The sequence below is a fragment of the Poecilia mexicana genome, unplaced genomic scaffold (genome assembly GCF_051168715.1).
Source record: "Poecilia mexicana isolate PSO_F unplaced genomic scaffold, ASM5116871v1 scaffold_9, whole genome shotgun sequence".
In the NCBI taxonomy this organism is placed as follows: domain Eukaryota; kingdom Metazoa; phylum Chordata; class Actinopteri; order Cyprinodontiformes; family Poeciliidae; genus Poecilia; species Poecilia mexicana.
In genome coordinates this window covers 6,473,942-6,496,662 of record NW_028263378.1, presented here as the reverse complement: position 1 = coordinate 6,496,662, position 22,721 = coordinate 6,473,942, and the positions used below count along the sequence as shown (strand labels likewise).

Here is a 22,721-nt window from a genome sequence, read left to right as displayed (position 1 = left end):
CGTTTACAGCTAACTCAAAACATTTTTTTTCGTTGGGTTATTTTGTTGGTTTATATCAAAAGAAAACAATCAAATGTTCACAATGTGTGTGAAAATTAGTATTATTAAGATGTCCCAACAGGATCTTGAGCAACTCATCCTCGCAGGTCTGTCTAAAAAATGTGACTCCTTCAGCTGGTCCAGAATACAGCTGCTCACATTCTTATTAAGGTTAGGAATATAGAGGACAAACCCCCAACTCTAAAGTCCTTAAACTAGATCCCTGTAGCTCTGAAAATACTTTTATTAGTTTTTATATTACTGAATGTTTTACCACCAAATACATTAAATATCTGCTTTTGTTTTCTTAACCTTTCAGATCAATCAGTCCAGTTTCAGAAACCAGGATAAATGAAAATCCTGAGGAAGTTCTGGGGTAACTATGTGCAAGTCCTGGGTTTTCACTTTCAGAAAGAAATGATTTATTTGTGTTAATGTTAATACATAAACACAATGAAGAACAATTTGTACCAGAAATGAAAGATCAGACAATTTTCTTTCAACCTAGTTTATTTTGTTGTTCTGGGTGGTACACAAGAAAACGAGAAGCAAGTTTAAATAAAACAGCAAGACACTATAGCATGAATAATAATAGTGTTGCAAAAAATATTCAAGATTCTTTTTTTTCTTCATGTTTTGGCAACAAAAAGTTACTCAATAAAACTTAATGAGCACACCTTATTGGAAAAGAGAAACACTAATGATTTTTGTACCCACAAAAAAAACTATCATGAACAACAGGAGAAAGCCCTATAATTCAAACACACATACTTGTCCTTTGTAATACAACACATCTAAAAAGTAGCTAATTTATACATGATCAATGGTAAAAATTTTGTTATTAAGCCAAGGGTTTTATTTTTTCAAAACATCTTTAAAAAATAATGAAAATAGCACACAAAATGTTCATAGCAGTTTAGATCTAAACAAAAACCATGTGCATTACAAAAAGTGAACAAAAAACAAAACAAAAAACAATAGGCAACCAATAGAAGATTTCTAGCTGGATTCCTGAGAAACTATTTCAATATAATACCTGACATAATAGAAGAAAAGTTACAAAAAGTTTAAAAAAAGAGAATGAGACAAACATGGTCTATGCACAACTTTCCAAGCAAACTATGGGAAATGTTAACTCACAACAATTTCACTTTTTATTTTACACTTGGTCAAAAATGTTGATTGTCTTAGTGAGAGGACTATGTCCAACACGTTTTGTAAGTTTTAAAGGTAATGAATCCTAATTTACACACTTTGTTTTCCTGTATGCAATCACCCAACAGCAAGACAAACAACACGTACAATACATCTCGTATATGTTAGTTTTGTGCCATTATTGCATTTGCAAAATGTAACATTGTGGGAAAAGGTGCTAGAGCGCAAAAGCATTCTCCAGAAAAACATAATTTTAAATGACCTACTTCACCTACAATATTTTAAATCCTTGTAAAAAACAACCCCCCCACCCCCCCCCAAAAAAAAACAGTGCATCAAAAAGGATGCTGATGCCCTCACACCTGTAAAACCCACATTTAGTTTAAATGAAGGCAATATTGCACAATTTATCATAACTACACATGCTACTGAATTAGATGCACATGGCTTAAAATATGTTTCATACTTCTCAGCAGAGTTGAAATATTGTAGACTTCTATTTGTCTGAGTGTTTTTTCACCGTCTTCCCTGACTGCTTCACTTCATGAAACACCAAATAGCAACAAAGGTTTTTTTCTTGTTTTAATATTAGAAACCCTAGAAAAGTGACCTTCAAACATAAAAAAAACATTTTTACTTCAATTTGAACACTTAAAACAGTTGAGGAAAAAAACCCTTTAAATTAAAACAACATAATTGGGTACATAAACATGAGATCCATGTGACAGAAAAAAAAGTGAACAATAAATGAATTTAGCACATTTTAGGTCAACAAACTCAAGTTAGATTTCCAAACCTTTACTTGTCAGCTTATATGAAAATAAAGTTATGACCGGTATTGTAACAAAGCAAGAATGCAATATTATGAAATGTCTAGCTTAGCTGCAAAAGTAACTACTGGTGCCAAATGTAGTAATAGTTGAATGAGTAAAAATGACATGAGTTACACAGAAGAGCAACACAAAGGGCAGGCGTATCTCCTTCTATAAGAAATGATATGGAGTGCTGACGACTAAAGATGAATATTTGGACTCAAGGATGACATAAAACAAAATTTCTAACTGTATGAATTAGGACTGGGCCTGTGTGACGGTATCAAGGTACAGAAAAGCTTTCAAGAGTCAGTCCTAGGAGCTGACTCTTCAAGAGTCAGACCTGCTGTAGATGCCTATGTAACACCAAACCACACAACAAAGACAAACCCTAACTGTTAAGACAGATAATCCTACAATTTCTTTACTAATTAATTTGAAGCAATGTTTTTCTTTTTACGTAAAGGAAGTTTTTCACAAAAGTGACAATGTGCAAAGGTTAAAATATCATTATACACTGCTAAAAATATATTTATCTTCCCAAAATGTTTCCTTGGCCCAGCCCTGATGGATGTTAGCTTAACTATAATTGGATTGAATTTATGCAGCGCTTTTCAAGTTATACCTACGACTCAAAGTGTTTGTGGTTAAGTGCCTTTTAAAAAAATCGCACATCCTGGAATCAAACCCACAACTTTTAGATTACAAGACTACTACTATTCCTACTGGACACAAGTCACCCTGATTAAATAATCCAAGCTTCTTCTCTAAAATGTTATCAGCAGCTGCAGCAAGTAAGATAAATGTTCTCATTCTCTCCACTAAATCCGACTTCAAAAGTCACAAATTTTTAAACAACTTTTGTTCAAAATCTACTTACATTCTAAATTTTCTTTTTCTTTTCTTCTTTAATTTCAAACACAGCACACCGAACAGAATTTGATCCACTCCACCTAAAAAACCCCCAACAGGCCCTGAGTCTTAGTTGTACAAAACATTCCTTAATGATGCCTCTTTAAGTAACATTTTGTGGAAAGATTTATCCTTAAACTTGAGGATAAGGACACAAATAGCTTCAGAATGAGGTCAAAAATCCAAAGTATTTTCAAACCTCAATCCAAGTCTGACCATGCAGTCATTTTGCTGCAGTAATGCCACCAAAATTTCCCTAAAGACAACTTTATATCTCTGACTACAGCACTTTCAGTTACCTCTAATGTGTTTCATATCATATTTTCAAGACTTTACCAACCAAGTCAGCACAGGTATCTGAGAACCAGGGCCCACAATGCAGAGCAGAAACACTTTGATCCATGTCGTAATTAGGCTAACATTAGTGTTGTACAAGGGATACGCTGCTACACCTTGTAGAAAAGTGTTTACTTTGTAAGGTTGGCAATTTAGCTTTGGTTGTTCATATAAACCCCCAAGAGTAAACATGATATTTTCAAAAGAAAAGTATAAATAGGGAACTATTTTGGAATTCAGAGCAGCCCACATATGTTCAGTTGGCCAGTAGTTTTCTTTTTACAGTTTTTTCCTCTAAACCATTAATACCACAAAATAATACTGTAAACAAAAGATCGAGATCATAATGGCACTGGCCTCGGAGGTTTTACAAAAGAGAAATAAAAAAACAAGCAGCAGATGCCAGAGTCAGCATTTGCTCTGCTAAACTGGCACTGGTTTAATACCTAACTTTACTGGCAGAACACTGAAGCGGTCACATCCTGTTTCTTTGTGCCTCAGGGACACCATGGGCTTCCACTCTGTATCCTGACCAAAGCACGAGGCATCGTTTGGTTTCCTCACAAACGAGTTCATGCTTGTTCTTTGTCAGCTTTCCACAATTGCTCCTTAGCCTCTGTGGGCAGCGTGTTGAAGAGGTCCTCTTCGACCACAAGACCACTTCTCTTCAGCAGTCTGCACTCTCCCAGCTCCACAGGCAAACACTCCAGACGGTTTCCTCTGAGCTCCAGCTGAGTCAGTGCGGTCAGCTCTCCGAAACGCGATGGGAGGGACTGGAGGCAGTTGTTCCCCAGGTTCAAGGTGCGAAGCTTTTTGCAGTGGAACAGCTCATTCGGCAATGTTTCGATCTTTATTTTACAGAGTGTGGAGAGTTGCATTGGGGACAAAAAAAAGAGAAGAAAATCATTAAATGAAGGCACTAAAGCTTAACATATGTAATATACAATAATATAAAATGGAACATCTTGTAAAAGTTTTACCATTCATTGAACGTCTCCACATTCTGTCACATTTTAAACATAAACCTCAATGTATTTTACTGGGATTTTATGTAATAGACCGACATAAAGTAGTGGGGAGACTTAAAAAATGGGTTGGACTTCCTGGCAAGGTACAGGCCTAGTTCAAGTTTTACTTAAAAAAAAACAAGGTATTCCTTGTGTCACTAAGTAACTTTTCATCGGAGTTGTTACAAATCACATGCGGGGTCCCCCAGGATCAATCTTAGGACCCCTCCTATTTAATATCTACACACTGCTGTGTGTAGATATTAAATACATAGCAAGATAAGTTACCATAAATATGCAGATGATGCCTAGCTCTAAATCACAATGTCACAGGGTGACTATGAACCCATTCAAGCATTCATTGAGTAGATGCAAAAAAACAAATCAATGACTGGATGTGGTACAACATTCTTCTGCTGAATAAAACCAAAAGTTAAGTAATTATTTTTGAACCAAAGGTGGAGTGATTAAGAGTGACGATTTCAATTATTACAGCTAGAAACTACAGATCAGGCCCAAAATCAGGGTGTAGTGATGGACTCAGATCTGAACCATTAGAGACACTTAAAGGCATTTAAAAAGTCAGTCTTCTATCACCTGAAGGATATTTCCAGGATTACTTACAAGAAGTTGAAAAGCATATGTGTTTATGTTTAGTCACATTGTTTACGGAAACAGTATCTTCAGTGGTCTGCCTAAAAAAAAAAATATCAATCTGATCTAGAATGCCGCTACCCATGTCATCACAAGTACCTAAAATAGAAAATATCCCCTGTAGCTGAGACATTAAGTTTTATTTTGCTGGTTTATAAATCACTCAATAACTCAGCATCAAAATATATTCGAGACTTGTCGTATTAACCCTCCAGATCTCTCAGGTCTTTTGGTTCAAGCCTACTTTCAGTTTTTATGCTTCTTTAATTTGAAGCAAACTTTCAGTAAACTGATTTTGCTCCCCACTACTTTATGTCAGTCTATTACATAAAATCCCAGTAAAATACATGTATTTTTTGAGTTCCTTTACCTCACGGCTAAAACCCCATAAGAGTAACCTGCAATAATTATTGACCGGGACATCATTAATTTTAAGTCTGCATTTCAGCATTTCATTACTTTCCAATAAAGTTTGTTTTATGTTTTTTTTCCGCACATAATGCTCTTATAAATTCTTGCTGAAATGTGAAAAATAAGCTTCCTGTGCCATTGCTTTGATAAAATCTCAAATCGAATACATTTGTGGTCCTGTTACGAAATGAGGAGTGCATACTTTTGCGAAGCAGTTGGAACAAAGAAGAGTGAATTTCAACAACTCACCCGGTTGGCTGTCACTGCCATGTACTGTAGATTCTGAAGGTAACCAATGTCTGTTGGAATGTATGTCAAGTTGTTGTGGCTCAAGTCCAAGACTCGTAGCTTCCGGCAATAAAACAGCTGGCTGGGAATCTTCTCAATCTTGTTTCTGTTCAGATGCAGCTTCTCCAGGTTGGTCAGAGTGCCAATCTGAATGGGAATGTAGGCGATCTGGTTGTACCAGAGCTTTAAGCACACCAGCCGATGAAGGTGCTGGAAGCTGATTATCTCCTCGATGGTCTTTAGGTTGTTGTCCTTCAGATCAATCTCCTGTAGGTTGTGCAAACTGAAGATGGAGTGTGGGATGCGCTCCAGGTCACAGCGAATGAGCTCCAGCTCGGTGAGGTTCACCATCTTCTTCAGGCTGTTCAGCACCATTAGCTTGGTGCCTTCATTGTTGATAGAGAGCTTCTGGAGGTGTAAACCCACGTCGGTCACAACTTGAGGTAGCTTGGTGAGGTTGCTCTTCAGGCGGAGAACTTTGAGCCTCTTGAGCTCGCGGAGCCCATCGATGACAATGTAACGGTTGTTCTCAGCACTCAGGTTCCCTGTGAGATGAAGCTCACTGAGGTTCTTTAAACTGTAAATCCATAAAGGAATTTCTTTAATGTCGGTGAACTTGATGTGAAGAGACTTGAGGTTCTCTCGCAAAAAAGCCAAGGCGGGAGCTTCGATTTTGGCTGGAGTGTGATAGAGCCACATCTCTCTGAGGTTGACGAGCTGCGCAATGATTGGTGGGATGGTAACATCTGGGATAAGCTCCAGTTTGAGAACCTCCAACTCCATCAGATCGAACACCGTATCTGGAATGCCGCTCAGCATGAACAGGTGCAACTCCAACTTCTCCTGAGAGTTCTTGGTTATCCTCTGCCTGAGCTTGTCAAGCGTCCACTCATTGTTCAGGTTGAGCTGTCTCAGCTTATTTTCACTGACTTCTGAGAGGAACACAGCGAAACGTTTGGAGTACAGAGGATCATACTGGTCTATCATGTGCAACATAAATGCAAAGTCATTCTTCACGTCGGGTATATCGCTGTAACTGCTCTCTTCCCTGATAGATTCGAAGGAGTACTTCTTCAGAGAGCGCCGCAGCATCCAGCAGAGTGTGTACATGCAGATAAGTCCATACACGACCACTAAGCAAATGTAGAAACACGCCAAGATTTTAAAAAGTGTCGCCAGTGGATGAGCACAGTGGTACACTCTGTAACCAGTCAGGTTTTCTATATTCACAGAGCAGTCCACATTAAACTGAATGTCTTGAACATAATACCCCGTGTAGCAGATTATTAAAATGAACTTGATTACTTTGATGATAGTCTGGCGAATGTATAATCTGTACACGATGTCTCCTTCTTCCACGTGGATACGGAACTTCTTTACTTTTTCAAACAGGGCTTTTGCCTGTTCTCCTTCTTTCTTGTCCAAAACTCCCGTTTCAGTCCTATCAACGATGCCTTGCTCAAAACGCGTCTTTGTTTTCTGAATCATTGGAACGCTTGCTTCAACATCCTCACTTATCACAGACGCCTTGTGGTCAAACGATCCATTCATCTTCATTGGTTTGGGATCGCTTTCTTCGACCACCGTCTCCGACAGTGCCCTTGTTGTCCATGGAGAGTCAAAACATTTAAGCAAGATGGATACAAAGTGTTCTAGTTTGGAGCTAGTCCGAGGAAATTTAAACCAAAAGTTGCTACAGGCTAGAAAAATAAGAGTGTGGAGTAATACCAAATAGGGAAAGTACTTGGCAAACCAGTGCAACTTATTTTCATAGCACACTGCATCAACGTAATTGTACTGATGGCGGTCCAGATTGTACTGGATCCCTTTCGGTTCCAATAGGAAGGATGTGGACATGGTGGAGCTGAAGTTCTTTTTACAGGTTTCATTGACGATCCATTTGCAGGGAAGGCAGATCATTTTGTCCTGGGTGATCTGAAGTGTGCCGCCAAACACCGAAATCATGAGCATAACAATGGAGATGTAGTCGGTGAACACATCCCACCATGGTTTCAGGATGCGGTAAGCTGGCTGTGTGTCCACAAAGTACCGCAGCTCAGTGATGGGGATCATGGCTCATCTGTGAGAGGGAAAAAGAAAGAGTTAATGTCACTGGTCTGCAGGAAACAATTCCTTTTTTTTCAGTTCTGACAAAAACAACAAAATTAAACTGGCAATTTAATACCTCCCAAAATTTAACCCTTCCAAAAATCCAAAAATAGAGTCGAGCATTCATATCAGAAAGTACCCATCTTTGATTCTAGAGCTTATTGTATTAATGATCTCATAAATTACCTTTTGAACAAATATGGTTTATATCATAGGTTGAATTATTTTACATCCATGCCGTGTTTTACTTTGAAGGCTTATTTGAGAGTACCTTCTGAAATGAGGCACTTAAAGGTGAAACACAAGCAATTCAAGGTTGGTTCATATTTTAAAAAGTAATGTGCATTGCTTTTATGAATATTACAGTGATAAAGTCACTCATGAACCATCGGTTTGAGAGTTGGTCATTGTTTCTGACAAAGGAGATTCTGCACTAAAAATGTATTTAAAAAAAAAATAAAACCATGAATTTTTCAGGAGGCAGACTTTCTTTTCACAACCACTCTACATAACCCACTTCCAGACACAACAAGGCTTAAAGGTTTCTAAAATAATGGAACAAAGCATGAGAAAAACAAAAAAAACAAACATATATATATATATATATATATATATATATATATATATATATATATATATATATATATATATATATATATATATATATATATATAATATATATATATAGGTGTGTGTGTGTGTGTGTGTGTGTGTTGTTGTATAATGTTTCAGTTTCAATCAATCAGTGTTTCAATTAACTGAGTGAGCTACACTTTTATTGATTTAAGCACCAATTAATAAGATATGATTTATCTAGCAACAAAGGGAAACAGAAGAACATCTAAATGTTACATCAAATGTCAAAGCATTCATTCATAAAATATAAATGTCAATTTGTTTTGAATTCTACAATTATTTATTAAAGATAATGACCCGTCTACATTAAGAAAAGCGATTGGAACAAATTACAGGCTCAGAGATTGGTGCTTTCCATATAAATTAAAGCTACGAAAACAGCCTGTGCCCGCTAGAGTTTCAGAGCAGTCTGACTGGTCAGAATGTTATAAAAACACCAGAGTATTTTATTTAAAAAAAAATCAACAAAAAAAACAAAAATACATGATAATTATGATCAGCAAGAAAGTAAAAAAATGAAAAGATTGGTTATATATTAGCATTATGCAAACAGGTTAGCATAATGACAGCATGCAGTGAAGAAAACATACAGAAAAACTTACCATGCATTCAGAAATATTTTACAAAATGAAAAAAAAAGCTATAACCCTTTATGTATGCTTTGAATTCCCTTTATGCAAGTTAAAGATTTAGTAAAATGTTGCAACAGCATTTCACAGGCAATGTGGAACTTAACTATAACCAACAGCAGTGCAGGTACTTTGCTTGTTCTGCAGCTAAAGAAATGAGTGATAAACATTTTCAACATAAAACTGAACAATAAAGCTTGCATGTTGCTCCGTTAATGTAAGTATTTAGCACTGATGTTGAACACAGATATTAAGCAGCTCCATTACTCTGCTCATTATGGTAGTTAAACAGAGGTCTGATCATGATTATTCATCACATTTATCCACATGGAGCGGTTTAGAGCCGTCCTCCCATTATGACAAATTGTTAAATCTTCACCTGTTGCAGTTTTTATTACACCTGAGTGGAAGCCTGTCGCAGGGCTGCATAATAAGGAAAATTATACAGCTGGAATATTAGTATTATTGTAATGTTACAGCACAGTTCAACAATTGTAATTATCACTTTTTAAGATTCACGTATTTCAATTTGTTTTCTAGAAATTGTCTAATCACTCTACATTGCTGATTTAATTTAATTTATTTTTTATATAACATTCTGCAATTAAATAAAAAAAAAAAAACAATTGTCAGTTTTTTTCAGTTAAGGGAAGATTTAAGAAGAAGGTATCAGGCAATATTTTGATTTTCAAGGCAAGTCAGTTCTTGGAGGACAAAATGAAAATGCATTTTTTTTTTACATTAAACGATTGATGGTTTTAAATAATTATGGCTTCCATATCAACCCAGTCCCCGCATCATCCCAAAAAAGAAAACGAAATCAAGATTATTCTTTTTGTAGGACAATAATGTGATAATGTCTTCTTTATCAAAATCACACAGATAAGAGAAACACTATTTTGATTAATATGAAATAACTGCTTTGTACTTAAAGAATATTGCAATAGTGGCATCAGTGGTGATAATATTTTTCAAACCTTTCTCTTTTTTATCCGCCATTTGTTGCTTCTAACTTTTTCTGTAACCTTTAGCATTTGAGGCGCTATCACTGGAGCCAGGTTTCTGGATTACCCTAAAACAAGCCTTACAATGTTTTTTTTTTCTAAATTATGTTACTCACTGATCTGTCATTCCTCTTACATAATTATGCAAACATTACATCACAACTGATGCTGCACATGTGAAACGAACTAACCCCACCTAATAGAAAGGTTTTAATCCACTGCTAAGCAGGAATAAATCCTTGCTGCATGCAAATTTAATCCACACGCTAAGCGCAGACGTGAAATATGCCCAACTCAAAAGTAGCAAAATGCTGACAAGACATAGATGAAATGCAAAACTGTCTTAGATGGAGATGAAAAACAGAATTACTTACAAATCCAAACTGTGAAGCCCAACAAAGCCATTTAAAAAGAAGAGCAGAACTCTCCGTAGCTACCGTCCTTTGTCTCCGCTGTCCATGAAAGCCTGATCCAGCCCTTCGGATCAACCTCTCGCCTCGTGTGACTGCACCACACCCAACATGCACGCTAAAGAAGGCCTTCTTCTAAGAAGACATTCCGTTTTGGCGTGTTTAACCCAAACAACGCGAGCACCAGAGGAGCCACCTCGCTCCCCTCCTCTCTATTCTTAGCCATTTCCGTTAATAATACCCAGAGTATTGTCTGTGGGGGCCTTGAGAAGCACCTCCCTCGACCTTCAGGAGAAGATCCTGTTTACCTTACGGATGCTTCTGTCTCCATCCACTGTCTCTCCGGAATACTCTGCCATCACCCCTTGAACTCCCACCTCCCCCACACACACACACACACACACACACACACACACACACACACACACACACACACACACACACACACACACACACACACACACACACACAACAAGAATAGGGGCTGGCATTCGTCACTGCTTGTACTTTGTCAGGAAACTGTATAGTCGAGGAGCCGAGGCGCCTAGTGTGATCTTTTGCCAAAAAAGCAAGCACACCCTGGCTTCAGTGCTGAGGAACTTTTACTCACCTAACAGCATCTCAGATGCAGCAACTTGGATGGGTGGATAGATTAAGCAGCACCAGGTCCACCAAGATAATAAAACACTGGCCAGTTCGGAGGCGTTATCTGAGCTCCAGCCCCTGATGATGTCCCGGGTGAAGCAGCCACTCTCTCAGCAGCCAACAGTCTTCATGGGCCATTTCCTTTTTCATCGCCATGCCAGTTCAACGGGAGACCTGAACAGAAGACATTTAGGGGATGAAAATGTGGTTCCTGCTATTTTCTATTTTATGTGAACATGGTAAGGCTCAACAGATCTGACAAAGAAATGTATTCAAGCATATATGATGCTTTGAAGAGAGCAACTATACAGGTTCTTATTTTAATGTTATGAGCCAGGTGTTTTTTTTTTTTTATCTCAATCAAACTCACAAAGTATAAATAAATAAAACAAATAAAGCAAGCTGAAGTTTATTTTTCTATTTATTTTTGCTATTTTGGTGGAAATCCTTATATAATCACATTATTTCTCTTCTCATCCTACCCTTTGGTGACATCAAAAGGCAGTCAATCAGAGTTCTTTGGAGGATGTACATGTGTGTATGTTTAAATTAATTTCCTCCATCTGAGGTATTTAATTGTATTGTCTAAGGTTGCCACAGGTTGTTTGAAAACACTACATGGACTTCAGAAAGAAATTATCAAAAGAAAATGAACGGACACCGTTTATGATGTGGATAAAAGCGGACTGGAATGACAAATTTCAATACCGTCTCGTAATTTACTATTGACATATTATCAATCAAGTCAACAAACTTTTTCCGCGATCTACGAAATTGTGTAAATACCTACGGCAATGCAAGCAGAACACACTGCTTACTAATTTTACCAGTGTTTTAATGTAGTTTCTTCATTTACAGGAGCGTCTTTCATGGCTTCATGCGAGTAGTCTCTGGGAGAGACTTGTATAGATTCTAGTTTCAGTATAACTAGAATCTATACTGAACAATGCACTTAATTCCTCATTAATGTTGATCAGCTCAATTCTTGTGCCAAATTTGTAGTTTTCTGTTCAATGCACTCCAAAAACCTCCTGCAAAAATAATTACGGGACTGTTGTTGGTTCAATATTTACTTCATATTGAAACGAGATATTCCAGTCATCTTTAACTTTTAACGTACTACCTTGCCAAAGAACACAACTGACGACAGACGGTAAAACAAATTCCTTTAACTTTTCGCCAAAGTAGTTGATCCAGTTATTTACAGAAAGTTAGAGGCAGGTGACTTTTCTTTTGGAATTATTCGATGAAATTATGCGACATTAAAATCTCACCGGTATCTGATAAAGAAAAAAAACACCTGACCTGCAAGAGATTTACTTTTTGCAAAGATCAAAGAAAAAAAAAAAACATATTTGCAATTAAAATACATTAGCAAGCAAAGCTATCCCAGCCACTAGCTCATAAGCTATATGCTAGCAGCTCCTTCTGTTTCTACAATCGGAAGTTTGCATTCTGACAATCGCTTTAGCTCATAGGAAAGGTGGACTTTTAATCCTAAAATGAAGCGGTTGGAATCTGTAACTTACTTTGAATGGTGATCCGCATTCGAACCGAACGTTAAATTTTAATACTATTTATTGCTGACTAAATATGCGCTTGCTAGTTAGCCATCGTCCAAGGCATCTTTGCAACTTTCGTGACTGAAGCGAGCGGTGGCGCTGTGGTGTGCAACCGATTTCGAAGAAGAAACCGTCTTCTTCTGCTTTTCGCTGACAGAGAGATATTTGTTTTGATCCAGAGCTTTTTATTACTTTTGGTTGACATCATAGCAGCCAATAGGATGTTTCACACTAACTGTCTGCTGCGGGTTTCGTCTTCGCTCCGGGCGGCACGCTGCCTGATGCCGAACCGACACGCCGCTCCTAAAACTGTTACATGTTCACATCACTGCATGTCAACATTCCACAAAAAGGACACTGAACACAGGGATGCGAACTTTGGAGGACCAGGTTACCGCACCAATAAGGTCTTTTCGTCGAGGAGTTATTCCACAAGCGAAGCTAAACTTAACTGCTGGAACTGCAAACAACTTCTTGACAGAACTCCTTCTTTCTTTTGCGACTCATGCAAAGCAATCCAACCCCCAGAGGAAGGGGCGTCCTACTTCAAGATCCTGGACTGGTCAGTGTAACTATTTGTCCTACTTGATTGTGTCTCTGTCAGTCTGTCAGCAAAAATATTTAAGTTCACCAGCTGTTTCCTTTCTTGCAGTGACTACACATTCACATTGGACACACATAAGCTCCAGAAAAGATACTTGCAGCTTCAGCGGACTCTTCATCCAGACAACTTCAGCCAGAAATCTGTGGTAGGCAGATGATCTTGTAAGGTGCAGGGAGATCAGCTGAGTCAGAGAGAGGCTTTCCTGTGTGAGTCACCCTGTGGCTCAGGAAAGCTCAGCACTCCAGTGTTACTTGTTCTGTTTTCCTGTTGGCCAGTTTAATATACTTAGGCAATAACTCTATTTTATAGCAAAAATATCCAAAATATAAGTAATGTCAACAACATGTTTTAAATTAAATGTTAATAAATAGAATGAGAAGCAAATATGTTTTATAATAATATCATTGTACCAATATCAGTCACTTCATTATATCCTAACATCACAAAGTATTGCTTGGGTATTTGTTTTGTCATTATTTTTTATATTTCTTGCTCTACAGTCTATCGTAAAACGATTTAATCTTTTGCTATGACCTAATTAAATAAACCCAGTGTGGGAGGAGATTATCACTTAAATGCAGAGCGAGGTTAGAGACAACCTCTCAAGAACAATCCAATTTTATGACATCATCGTTGGCAATGTTAAGTTGGACTAATAACATGCAAAACACTGGGAAACACACATACAATATGGAATTTAACATACATAATGGTTCTGTTTAGGAATAAAAAATGGTGCGGCACCATTTTTTTCCATTGGTGAGCCTCGACTTTTGCAACTGAATTATTTATTTACTGTGTAGTTTTTTTAATGGATAACTCAGTCCTGGTTTAAATACTCCATAAAGTGTGGTTTTCATGCTTGTCTGAATTGGCCCCAAGGTCAAACATGAGAAAAAACATTGAATATTTCTTTTTGTGTCTTAAGAAAAAAATCGGAGGCTACAGTAGTCTTAAATATCTCTGTTCAATGTTGTATATCCACATTAGGATCTGAAAATCAAAGTAATCTATATTTTGGACTGGAGATCATCAAATTTAACGCGTCCATCCAAGTGCAAGTGTCATGAGAGTGGGGACGGGGCTGAGGACAAACAACCTCACACTCATTCACACCTAAGAACACAGTCCAAGCAGAAAGACCCCAGGTCAGGATTCAAACGACCTTCAAAAGACCTTCTTGCTGCAAGGCAAAAGTTCTACCATCATTTTGCAGGCTACAAAAAAATCTACCCAGATTACTTAATAACAGTGGAAAAGCCCTCTGACTTGATGACGAACTGGACTCCATGACTTTGGTGTATCTTCTTACAGTTCCTACACCATAGCATTCACAATACCTGTTGACTGGACATGTTTGTAAAAAAAGAAAATGTTGTTAATTGCTTACTCCATAGACTGGTGGTATAGCAATCTGAATACTGAGCAGTGCAGCCCATAATGTATATGACTGATTTGCATATCAGTTCAACTGTAGACCTGTGTTATCAACGTCTGCAGACTTTGATGGATAGGCTCACAGATAAAATATATTCCTAATAATATGCAAGGCAGGACTGTAAAATACTAAATAGAATAAATAAATAAACGGTTACATGACTATCTACTATCTATCGAAATAATGTACCTAAAAAGACAGTGTTGCCTGTAATAAGTTAAAAAATAAACTATGTAGAGAATGATCCATGGCATCAAAAATTAAACAACAAAAACAAAAGAAAAATGGTCTCTACAACGGTTTTCCCATTGTACTTTGATTTCATTCCTTGTTTTACTCCTCCTGTTAGAGTAGATCGGTGGTTATAGCCGATTCACTTGAATAATTTAAAGAGCAAAATATTGGCTCACATTATTCAAAAGAGCTGCTAGAAGGTCTGCTTGGACAAGTGAGAAAAATATACTCAGTAGGCAAAAATATAATATTATTTTAGAACTAGAGCATCTGAACAGCTTAAAAGACTCTTCTAAGAAAAGAGCTCTGTCTTCTGAGAGGGGTTTAACTTTAAGTGGGCATCATTTGAAAGGGGCGCGATTTGAAGATGGTCTATTGCAGAGCATTACCAAAAAAAGCACACAGCAGATAAATTGCTAAAATCATTTCCATAACCCTCAATTTGAACACAGAGAGTGAAAATATACAAAGCCTGGCAAAAATATGTATGCGTCTTCAATCTTTTTACATTTGGTCATGTTACCGCCATTCCAGTTCAGCTTATTTGCACAGCACCCATTCACATCACAAGGCACTTCATCAAAATAACCCATCAATTTATATACAGAAATGCGTCGTTTCTGTATATGTCATTCAGATGGATTCAAAGTCAGATTCTAGTTATCAAACAATGCAGTCAAGGTCAGTTTATTACTCAAATTAGTAAAACACGTTTTCTCCCTCCTGCTCCTGATGACCATGTAGTGACAGTGGACAGCAATCCCTCTCTCAGAGCATTTCTTATAGGCTGTAAAAGGCTTGAGACAAGAGAGCATGTTCACTTTCCGGCAGCCATAGCTACAGTGCAGTTGTTTTGATCATAGCATATGTCTGTGTTAGAATGGTGCAGTCAAAGTCCACACTTAAATCCAATTGAAAATGTGTTGTTAGGTTTGCAGATTCCTGTTTACCGATGTCCAATCTGATTGAACTTTGGCTGCTTTGCAAAGAAGAGTGAGAAAAAAGAAATCATTGCTGGTTGAGGAAAGCTGGTAGATACCTACAAAACAACTTGCATTTTAATCCCAGCTACATGTTGTTGACTTAGGTGGACTAAATAAAAGCACACACTGCCATAAAAAAAAAGCATGCATACTTAACTGTTATGCAGTGTTTTGTTTTGGTCAACAACATTAAGTCTAAATAAAATCCAGTGAAGTTTGTGGTTGTAACATGACAAAATGTGGAAAAATTAAAGGTTATGAATAATTTTGCAGGACATTGTATCGACACAGTCTTAAGACTTAATGTTTTCTATAAAATGGCATCATTACAAATCTTTATATAACATGTAAGAGCAATAACAAGACAGCTCTTATTTCTATAAGACTCTTTGAGAAATAATTTAAAAAACAAATCATAAAGAAAGACTCAAATATGCTTAAAGTCATCACCCAAGTTAACTTGTAGGGTAAGCATTTTCAGATCTATTAATTAATTTTTCTTTACAAAAATGCTTCGTTTAGCATTGTTCATGTTTTACAGAAAATGTCTTATTTAGATTTAATTAAGCTTTGTGCTGCCAAGTAGGAGCTCTGATGAAACTGGAATGGGATTATTTGGATTTAATAGTCTTTAATTACTATTTGATCTTTGTTCAAGGATTGTATGCAATTATTCACAGCTAACATCAAAGAGGTGAGGATACTTTGTTACTTAGAAGCAGGATAATATAAAATAATGCTGTCTTGTCTTAAGGTTAATTAAAAAATATAAATTTTATATGAACAAAAAAATTCTTATAATTATGAAGTCCAGTTCCCAAAGTGTTAATATACTCTCTCTCCTGTTATCACCCTTTGTCGGAGCGTCCAGCACAAATCTGTTGTCCTCTGCGTATCGAAGGTCAGGTCTCCGGGGGTAACAGGTTCAGGAAAGAAACGCAGACACCCTTTTCCCCAGCAACACTCTCCTTCTCCACATGTTGGATCTCAAGCTGTTCCCAGACCAGAAGGGGATATATAGTCGAGCTCTTGGCTGCCCCCAGGGTCTCCTCCTAGTGAGACGTGGCCAGAAAACCTCCAACAGGAGCAGCTCAGGAGGCATCCTAATCAGATGCCTCCACCACCTCCACTGACTCCTTTCAATGCAGAGGCGCGTCTGTACACTATATTGTAGCACATACTAATTCCCCCAGCTGTTATTATAGACTTATAACAGATCGGAGATATATACCCCTTCATTTGTTGACTCACATGTGGCCTCTAAAAATTCCTCTGCAATAAGACTATTGATTGTTTTGCTAGAATAAACACAGATCTATCCGTGTTTATTTCTTACTTAACCTTCTTTTGCCAGAGTAAGGAGAAAAATTCAACATCTTAGTTTTTCACCTACCATTTTGTGTTGTAATAAAGAGTCTTTACAAGCCAACATGCTACGGTTGGATAAACAATGAGAAAAGATGATTAAACGTAATCAACAATTGTCACTGTTGATTTACATGCTGATTATTTTCCTTATTAGTCATTATGCTGTTTTCTTGCTGAGGGTGGCTGCTACTTAGATGGAGTGTTTTGTCACATGTCGAGGATGAGATTGGCTGTTTGTGTCACTGGAACTACATGGCCCTGAACACTTGTTGGCAGTCGTTATGTGTAAAAGGATTCAAATAAACGGATCATTTTGCAGAAGCATAATCTTTAAAAATTCAACCAATGATGCCACACTTTTAGGCACATTTAGCAACTCTTATAAAATAAATGTGACTGAATTATTGAAGATATTAGAATTTGTGCTTTAGGTTTTGTTCTGGTTCATGAAGTGTTGATTTAGTTATCCATGACTCTCCCCTAGTTATGGATAACTAAATCCACAGATTTAATTATTCATGCCTTTTGCCCTATTATCTTACACAGTTTCACCTGGCCTTTCCAGAAACTTCCACTTTTTTCTTGTGAATACTTTCCCACAATTCTTTGGGCTCATGAAGATTGTGGGGAATGTAAAATGGCCTTTTGTGTTCTTTTTGGTCAGTAGTGGTTTTAACTGTGGATATTCTATATAGATGTGATTTTTGCCCAGTCTCTTTCATGTTTTAGAATAATGTATATTGACAATAGCTTTTTCTACAAAGTGGTTCTTTTTGGCACATTTTTACATTATCTAGAGTTTTCTATGGATATCCATATGAAAAAGTAAGCAGATGTTTTTAAAAAAGTAATCCAAGTCCAAGGACAGAGAGGAGATAATCTTCTTTTTGGTAAAGACGACCAAATGCTTTTATATTCTCACATGAAATTAAACTAGGAAACAGCAGAATGTGTGGTGACATATCAAAGACATATAAAGCCCAACTTGTCCAATATTATCTTTACTCTGTTTTATTTCTCATCCCCTCTTATCATTTTTTTTATTAACTAGGCATCTTCTTGCCCCTGGGGTCTTAAACCTATACACAAAGAAGCTCATTACTTTTACAAGGTTACAAGGCAGCCGCCTACTCCATTGGTTATTACTACTGGAAAAGATTTGTGCTACAAGCCCATGGGCCAGAGCGTGAGACTATTGATTTTCACTCGAGCTGACAGACCCGATAGCTGCAAAATGTGCTAAGATCTACCAAGCATTTCCTACATATTTTTCTCCCCATCTCATGTCAACAGATCTCATATCAAACTCACACTTACACCCATTGTAGAGCCCCAAACCATGAGACTACAAAAGACGCTGTGTGTCATGCATCTAATTGTTAGTGTCGCCAAGGATTTGGTGTTTGGCAGTGGTGTAGATCAGGCAATGTGGTAAAGTAGCTCTTATGTTCTGTTCTGTCAAAGTTTTATGTTTTTCACTCTGCACTGAGATTATTGCTTATTTCAGATAAAAAGCACAATTGCTGTTATTCAATGTAGATTTTTTAAAACATTTATAATGACTAAATATAACTTGTGTTGCTTAATTGAACTGAATTGAATCTTTTGCAGAAAGAACAGGAGTATTCAGGAAGTCAGTCTGCCCTCGTGAACAAAGCATACAAGACTTTGCTGAAGCCGTTGAGTCGTGGTCTTTACATGGTGAGTGTAAATCTCTTCCTCATCTTCCAATAAGTAGTTAATTTTATGAACGTACGCTCTGATCGCCTCACCGCTTGTTTATTACAACTTTACAACAAAGCATTTATTTAGAAGAGCAGTGAGTTTGATGGACTTCCTGTGTGCGTTGCAGCTGGAACTTGAGGGCATGCATCTGAAGGAGGGTACTGACTCTGTAGCTGACTCACACTTCCTAATGGAGTTGATGGAGATCAATGAAGCCCTGGAGGAAGCCCAGACTCCTGAAGAAGTCAATAAGATCGGCCAAGACACAAAAGGTAGAGGTTTACACTCCTAAGCTCTGCTGATTGTCATAAAGTTGCAAGAAGGAGCACATGATTAAAAGGAAAAGTGTAACCTGCTTACATCCCTCAGATATAAAATGATGTTAAATTTTCTTGCTAATGATGTTAGCAAATGACAAAACATATGAGATAAAAGGGATGCCGGATCTAAATGTCTCTCTCACAGTGTAGTGGGTGGTTTTGAGGACTAAGGTTTTAATTTTACCAACACTTTTCCTCTGGGGAATTGTAAAGCACTTTTTAGTAACATCAAGACCGGTGTACAGCAGGGGTGTCCAACTCCAGTCCTCAAAGCCTCGGCATGTCCCGCCGGTTTTAAATGTGGCCCTGCTCCACCTGAAGTAATTCAAAGGATTCCTCAGCATGTCATCAACTTCTGCAGGAGCCTGATAATGAACCACCATTTGATTCAGGTGTGTTGAACCATAGGATGGTATAAAACATGAAAGATGCCGGCCTATGACGATTGGCTTTGGACGGCACTAGTTTATAATCCCACACAGTTTGGAAAAGTCTGAAATATAATTCAAGTATTTCTCAAGGATGACTAAGCATGACAGAAAATTAAAGTAGATAGTTGAATTTCCAGACTTTATTCCTTCTATCCAGTGGTGATTGCAGGTGGCTATTATAGAAATATCCACATAAATCCACAATGAAATTTTGGATATTTTTATGCTTTATAAATGGCAATGAAATACGGAGAACTTTGGAAATTTGTGTGTTGAGAAGTGTGTAGGAGTCCTAAATGAAACAATGTCCTTCACAAGTAAGAAAAAATGTGATGACCTGCTCTCTCTTATCGTCACTCCATCACTCAGTCATGTCTGCTGTTGGATCGACACGTGGGTGTCAAACATTTCACTGATGAAACCATTTTCATTTCTAACCTTTTCTGATCTGCGCTCTGATGGTTCTTCAATTATGTGTTAAGTATCACTCTTCAGCTCCAATAAAAGCTTTTCCAAATATAGTCTCTTCTGGCTTCAAAAGCATCAAGGTGGTGACTGCCAAATAAGGAAAATGAAACTTCCAAAAGGCAGCCCACATACCAGTTGGTGATGCCTCACTGTGCTACATCCTGGTCCTACTTATAGTCTGAGTAAAATGCAATATCATCTAAAAATAATCTGTAGATTTGAGTTTATTACAGAAGCAACATGTCAGCCAATAAAAATTACACAATAAAAGCTGATGTTTTTGCAGCCCTACCTGAAAAGTTCTGCATTGTTTAATCTGTTTCTTATTATTTTGACACTTTTATTATTGTTAAAAAGAGAATTCTATTATTATAAATATTATTTTTAGTACAGTAGTTGTTAAAAACAACTGAGCTTTACAAAAGTTGAACAAAGGGACTACAAAATAAAGAAGTACTTGCTTTCAGTCCATAACCATCCTGCATTATTCATTGCTTAAGGAACACCAACAAAACAAATAAATCCAATCAACCAAATGTGATGAATGTGAAACTGATGTTGTGAAATGTGCCCTTAATTTGAAACGTAATGTGAAACTGATTGCTTGACTTACTTCCTGATTAATTTGAGCTAATAATTATCTCACTCTTTGGGAGCACTGAGAGCATTAAAATCAAAATCTTATGCACTCAGTTGATACATAAAAATATAATAAAATACAAAAAACAATAAAAAGGTGATGTGATGACACAATTATTGCATCCCCTCCTGACATACGTGACCCCTGTGAATTACACACCCTTGATCCTGATATACATGCACTATTCCTACCAGTGGTGCCTCAAAAGTGACAGCTATGCTTTAAGGACATGACAGGATTTATACATTGTTAGCAAAAAAAACTGAAACCATATGTGAACCATTAGACAATGGAGGAAAAATTACCTGGTTTCAATATTCAAACTAAAAGTTCAGCCTAGGCTTTAAAACCTGAATAGAATGAACATATCTGATATCATACAGCAGCTGCTCCATAAACCTGGGGGAGGAACTAAAAAGGCTGTTTCCTTAGCGCTTAAAATGTGAGTTTTTTCATTGATCTAAGAGTTACAACTGAGAACAATTATGGTGTTTGGTCTGAATGGAGATCTGAACGTAGAGAAACTCTGTTCTTTTGAGACATGGAGCATGATCGTATGGCTTGTTGGCAAGGAAACGAGAAAGTTGGTGCATTTCTGTTCATCTGTAAATATTATGAAGTTCATGCCACAGCTGATGATTGTGTCTCAACTCTTACCACGACACAGTTCAGTTTCAGTTTTAATCACTTGAAATTTCTGTCGTGGTTGTATTTGAAAAGTATCCATATCTGATTGTTGGTGATGCCTACAAAGGAAAACCAAAAGTTACCTCAGCTTAGACCGTACCATGCAATTAAAAAAGCTACTTCAGGACATCCTAGCCATGACTGCACCAGCTGGCTTGAGTTGTGCCAGTTTGACAGACAGGAAACATTCATGTGTTAGAGTGGCTTCATCAAAGTCTATTCTATTCTTTCTAAGAAGATTTAAACAGATTTAAACAGATTCTGCAGTTTTAATTTGATATACTTAACAATTTGCTCCACCGATGAGTTTTACGCTGCATATTTTAAACTGTGTTAACAAGGCGCTTGTCTTTGATTCTTACAAACATGGTTTGTTACTTCAAATAAAGCAGGGAGGCTGGTGTGCTGTTGGGTGTGTAGGAATAAAAAGCAACAGACTGAAAATGCCTCGTCTTATTAGCACATGCAGAATTGGAACTTGTCTTCTTCTCCCCTGCAGGGAAACTCGCAGACTTGACGGAGCTGATAGATGCTGCCCTTCATGAAGGTATTATGATCAGATCTTCCCGTGAAAACATGATGTATTCCTCGCACTTGAATATTTTGTTTGCATTTTGATCTTTGCACAATCTCTTCTTTGTTACTGAGTGAGCGATTGATTGAGCTTTCTGGTTTTGTTTTTGAACAGGGAAGCTTGACACAGCCAAGGAACTGCTCACACAAATGAAATACTATGCAAACATTGAAGAAAAGGTGAAAGCAAAGCTTTCAGATTTTATGTAATTTTTCTCTCTATTTAATGTTTAATGCCCCCTTTTAAAGCTTTGTTTTAAATTACATAAAATATTGCATATTAATGTCATTATATTATTTTATGTTTCCTGTGGCAGAATAAAAGTGGATTGTATTCAGCCTAATTATTGTGTATTTAATTCTAAACTAGTCATTTTTAAGTTAAAAATAGAATAAATCCATGGCTCTAATTACATGGCTACATTATCTCCCTGGAATGTCGCTAATTTCACAAACCTAATCATATCCTCTTGTACCTAATGTGTCATCAAATGAGACAGAGATCTATAATTGGCGCTGATTTAAATGCTGCTCTGTGTTTATATGATTATCCTGCCTATCAGTTCAGCGTTTCATCATGTGAAACACACACACACATGCAGACGCAGGGCTCTTGCTTAGTTCTTCGGGTTACCTTTAGG

General features: G+C 37.2%; 2 protein-coding genes across 3 annotated transcripts; one reads left to right on the top strand and one right to left on the bottom strand.

The window, feature by feature from the left end:
• Positions 1 to 531: 531 nt before the first annotated feature.
• Positions 532 to 12,667, bottom strand: LOC106922566 (volume-regulated anion channel subunit LRRC8A). Of its 2 annotated transcripts, XM_014995092.2 has the most exons (4): positions 12,577 to 12,667; positions 11,013 to 11,221; positions 5,576 to 7,694; positions 532 to 4,102 (listed from the first exon to the last, which is right to left on the bottom strand). In XM_014995092.2, the coding sequence occupies exons 3-4, from the start codon at positions 7,685 to 7,687 to the stop codon at positions 3,827 to 3,829; spliced, it is 2,388 nt and encodes a 795-aa protein (XP_014850578.1). In that variant the 5' UTR covers positions 7,688 to 7,694; positions 11,013 to 11,221; positions 12,577 to 12,667; the 3' UTR covers positions 532 to 3,826. The 2 variants fall into 2 exon arrangements, with proteins under 2 accessions (XP_014850578.1, XP_087864800.1); XM_088008674.1 differs by lacking the exon at positions 12,577 to 12,667 and having other exon boundaries at positions 11,013 to 12,566.
• Positions 12,668 to 12,765: 98 nt separating this feature from the next.
• On the top strand, positions 12,766 to 22,424 carry hscb (HscB mitochondrial iron-sulfur cluster cochaperone). The gene is made up of 6 exons (XM_014995093.2): positions 12,766 to 13,171; positions 13,262 to 13,358; positions 18,848 to 18,937; positions 19,089 to 19,233; positions 22,007 to 22,054; positions 22,196 to 22,424. Exons 1-6 carry the CDS (start codon positions 12,831 to 12,833, stop codon positions 22,288 to 22,290), a joined length of 816 nt encoding a protein of 271 aa, XP_014850579.2. The 5' UTR covers positions 12,766 to 12,830; the 3' UTR covers positions 22,291 to 22,424.
• The last annotated feature ends 297 nt before the right edge of the window (positions 22,425 to 22,721 follow it).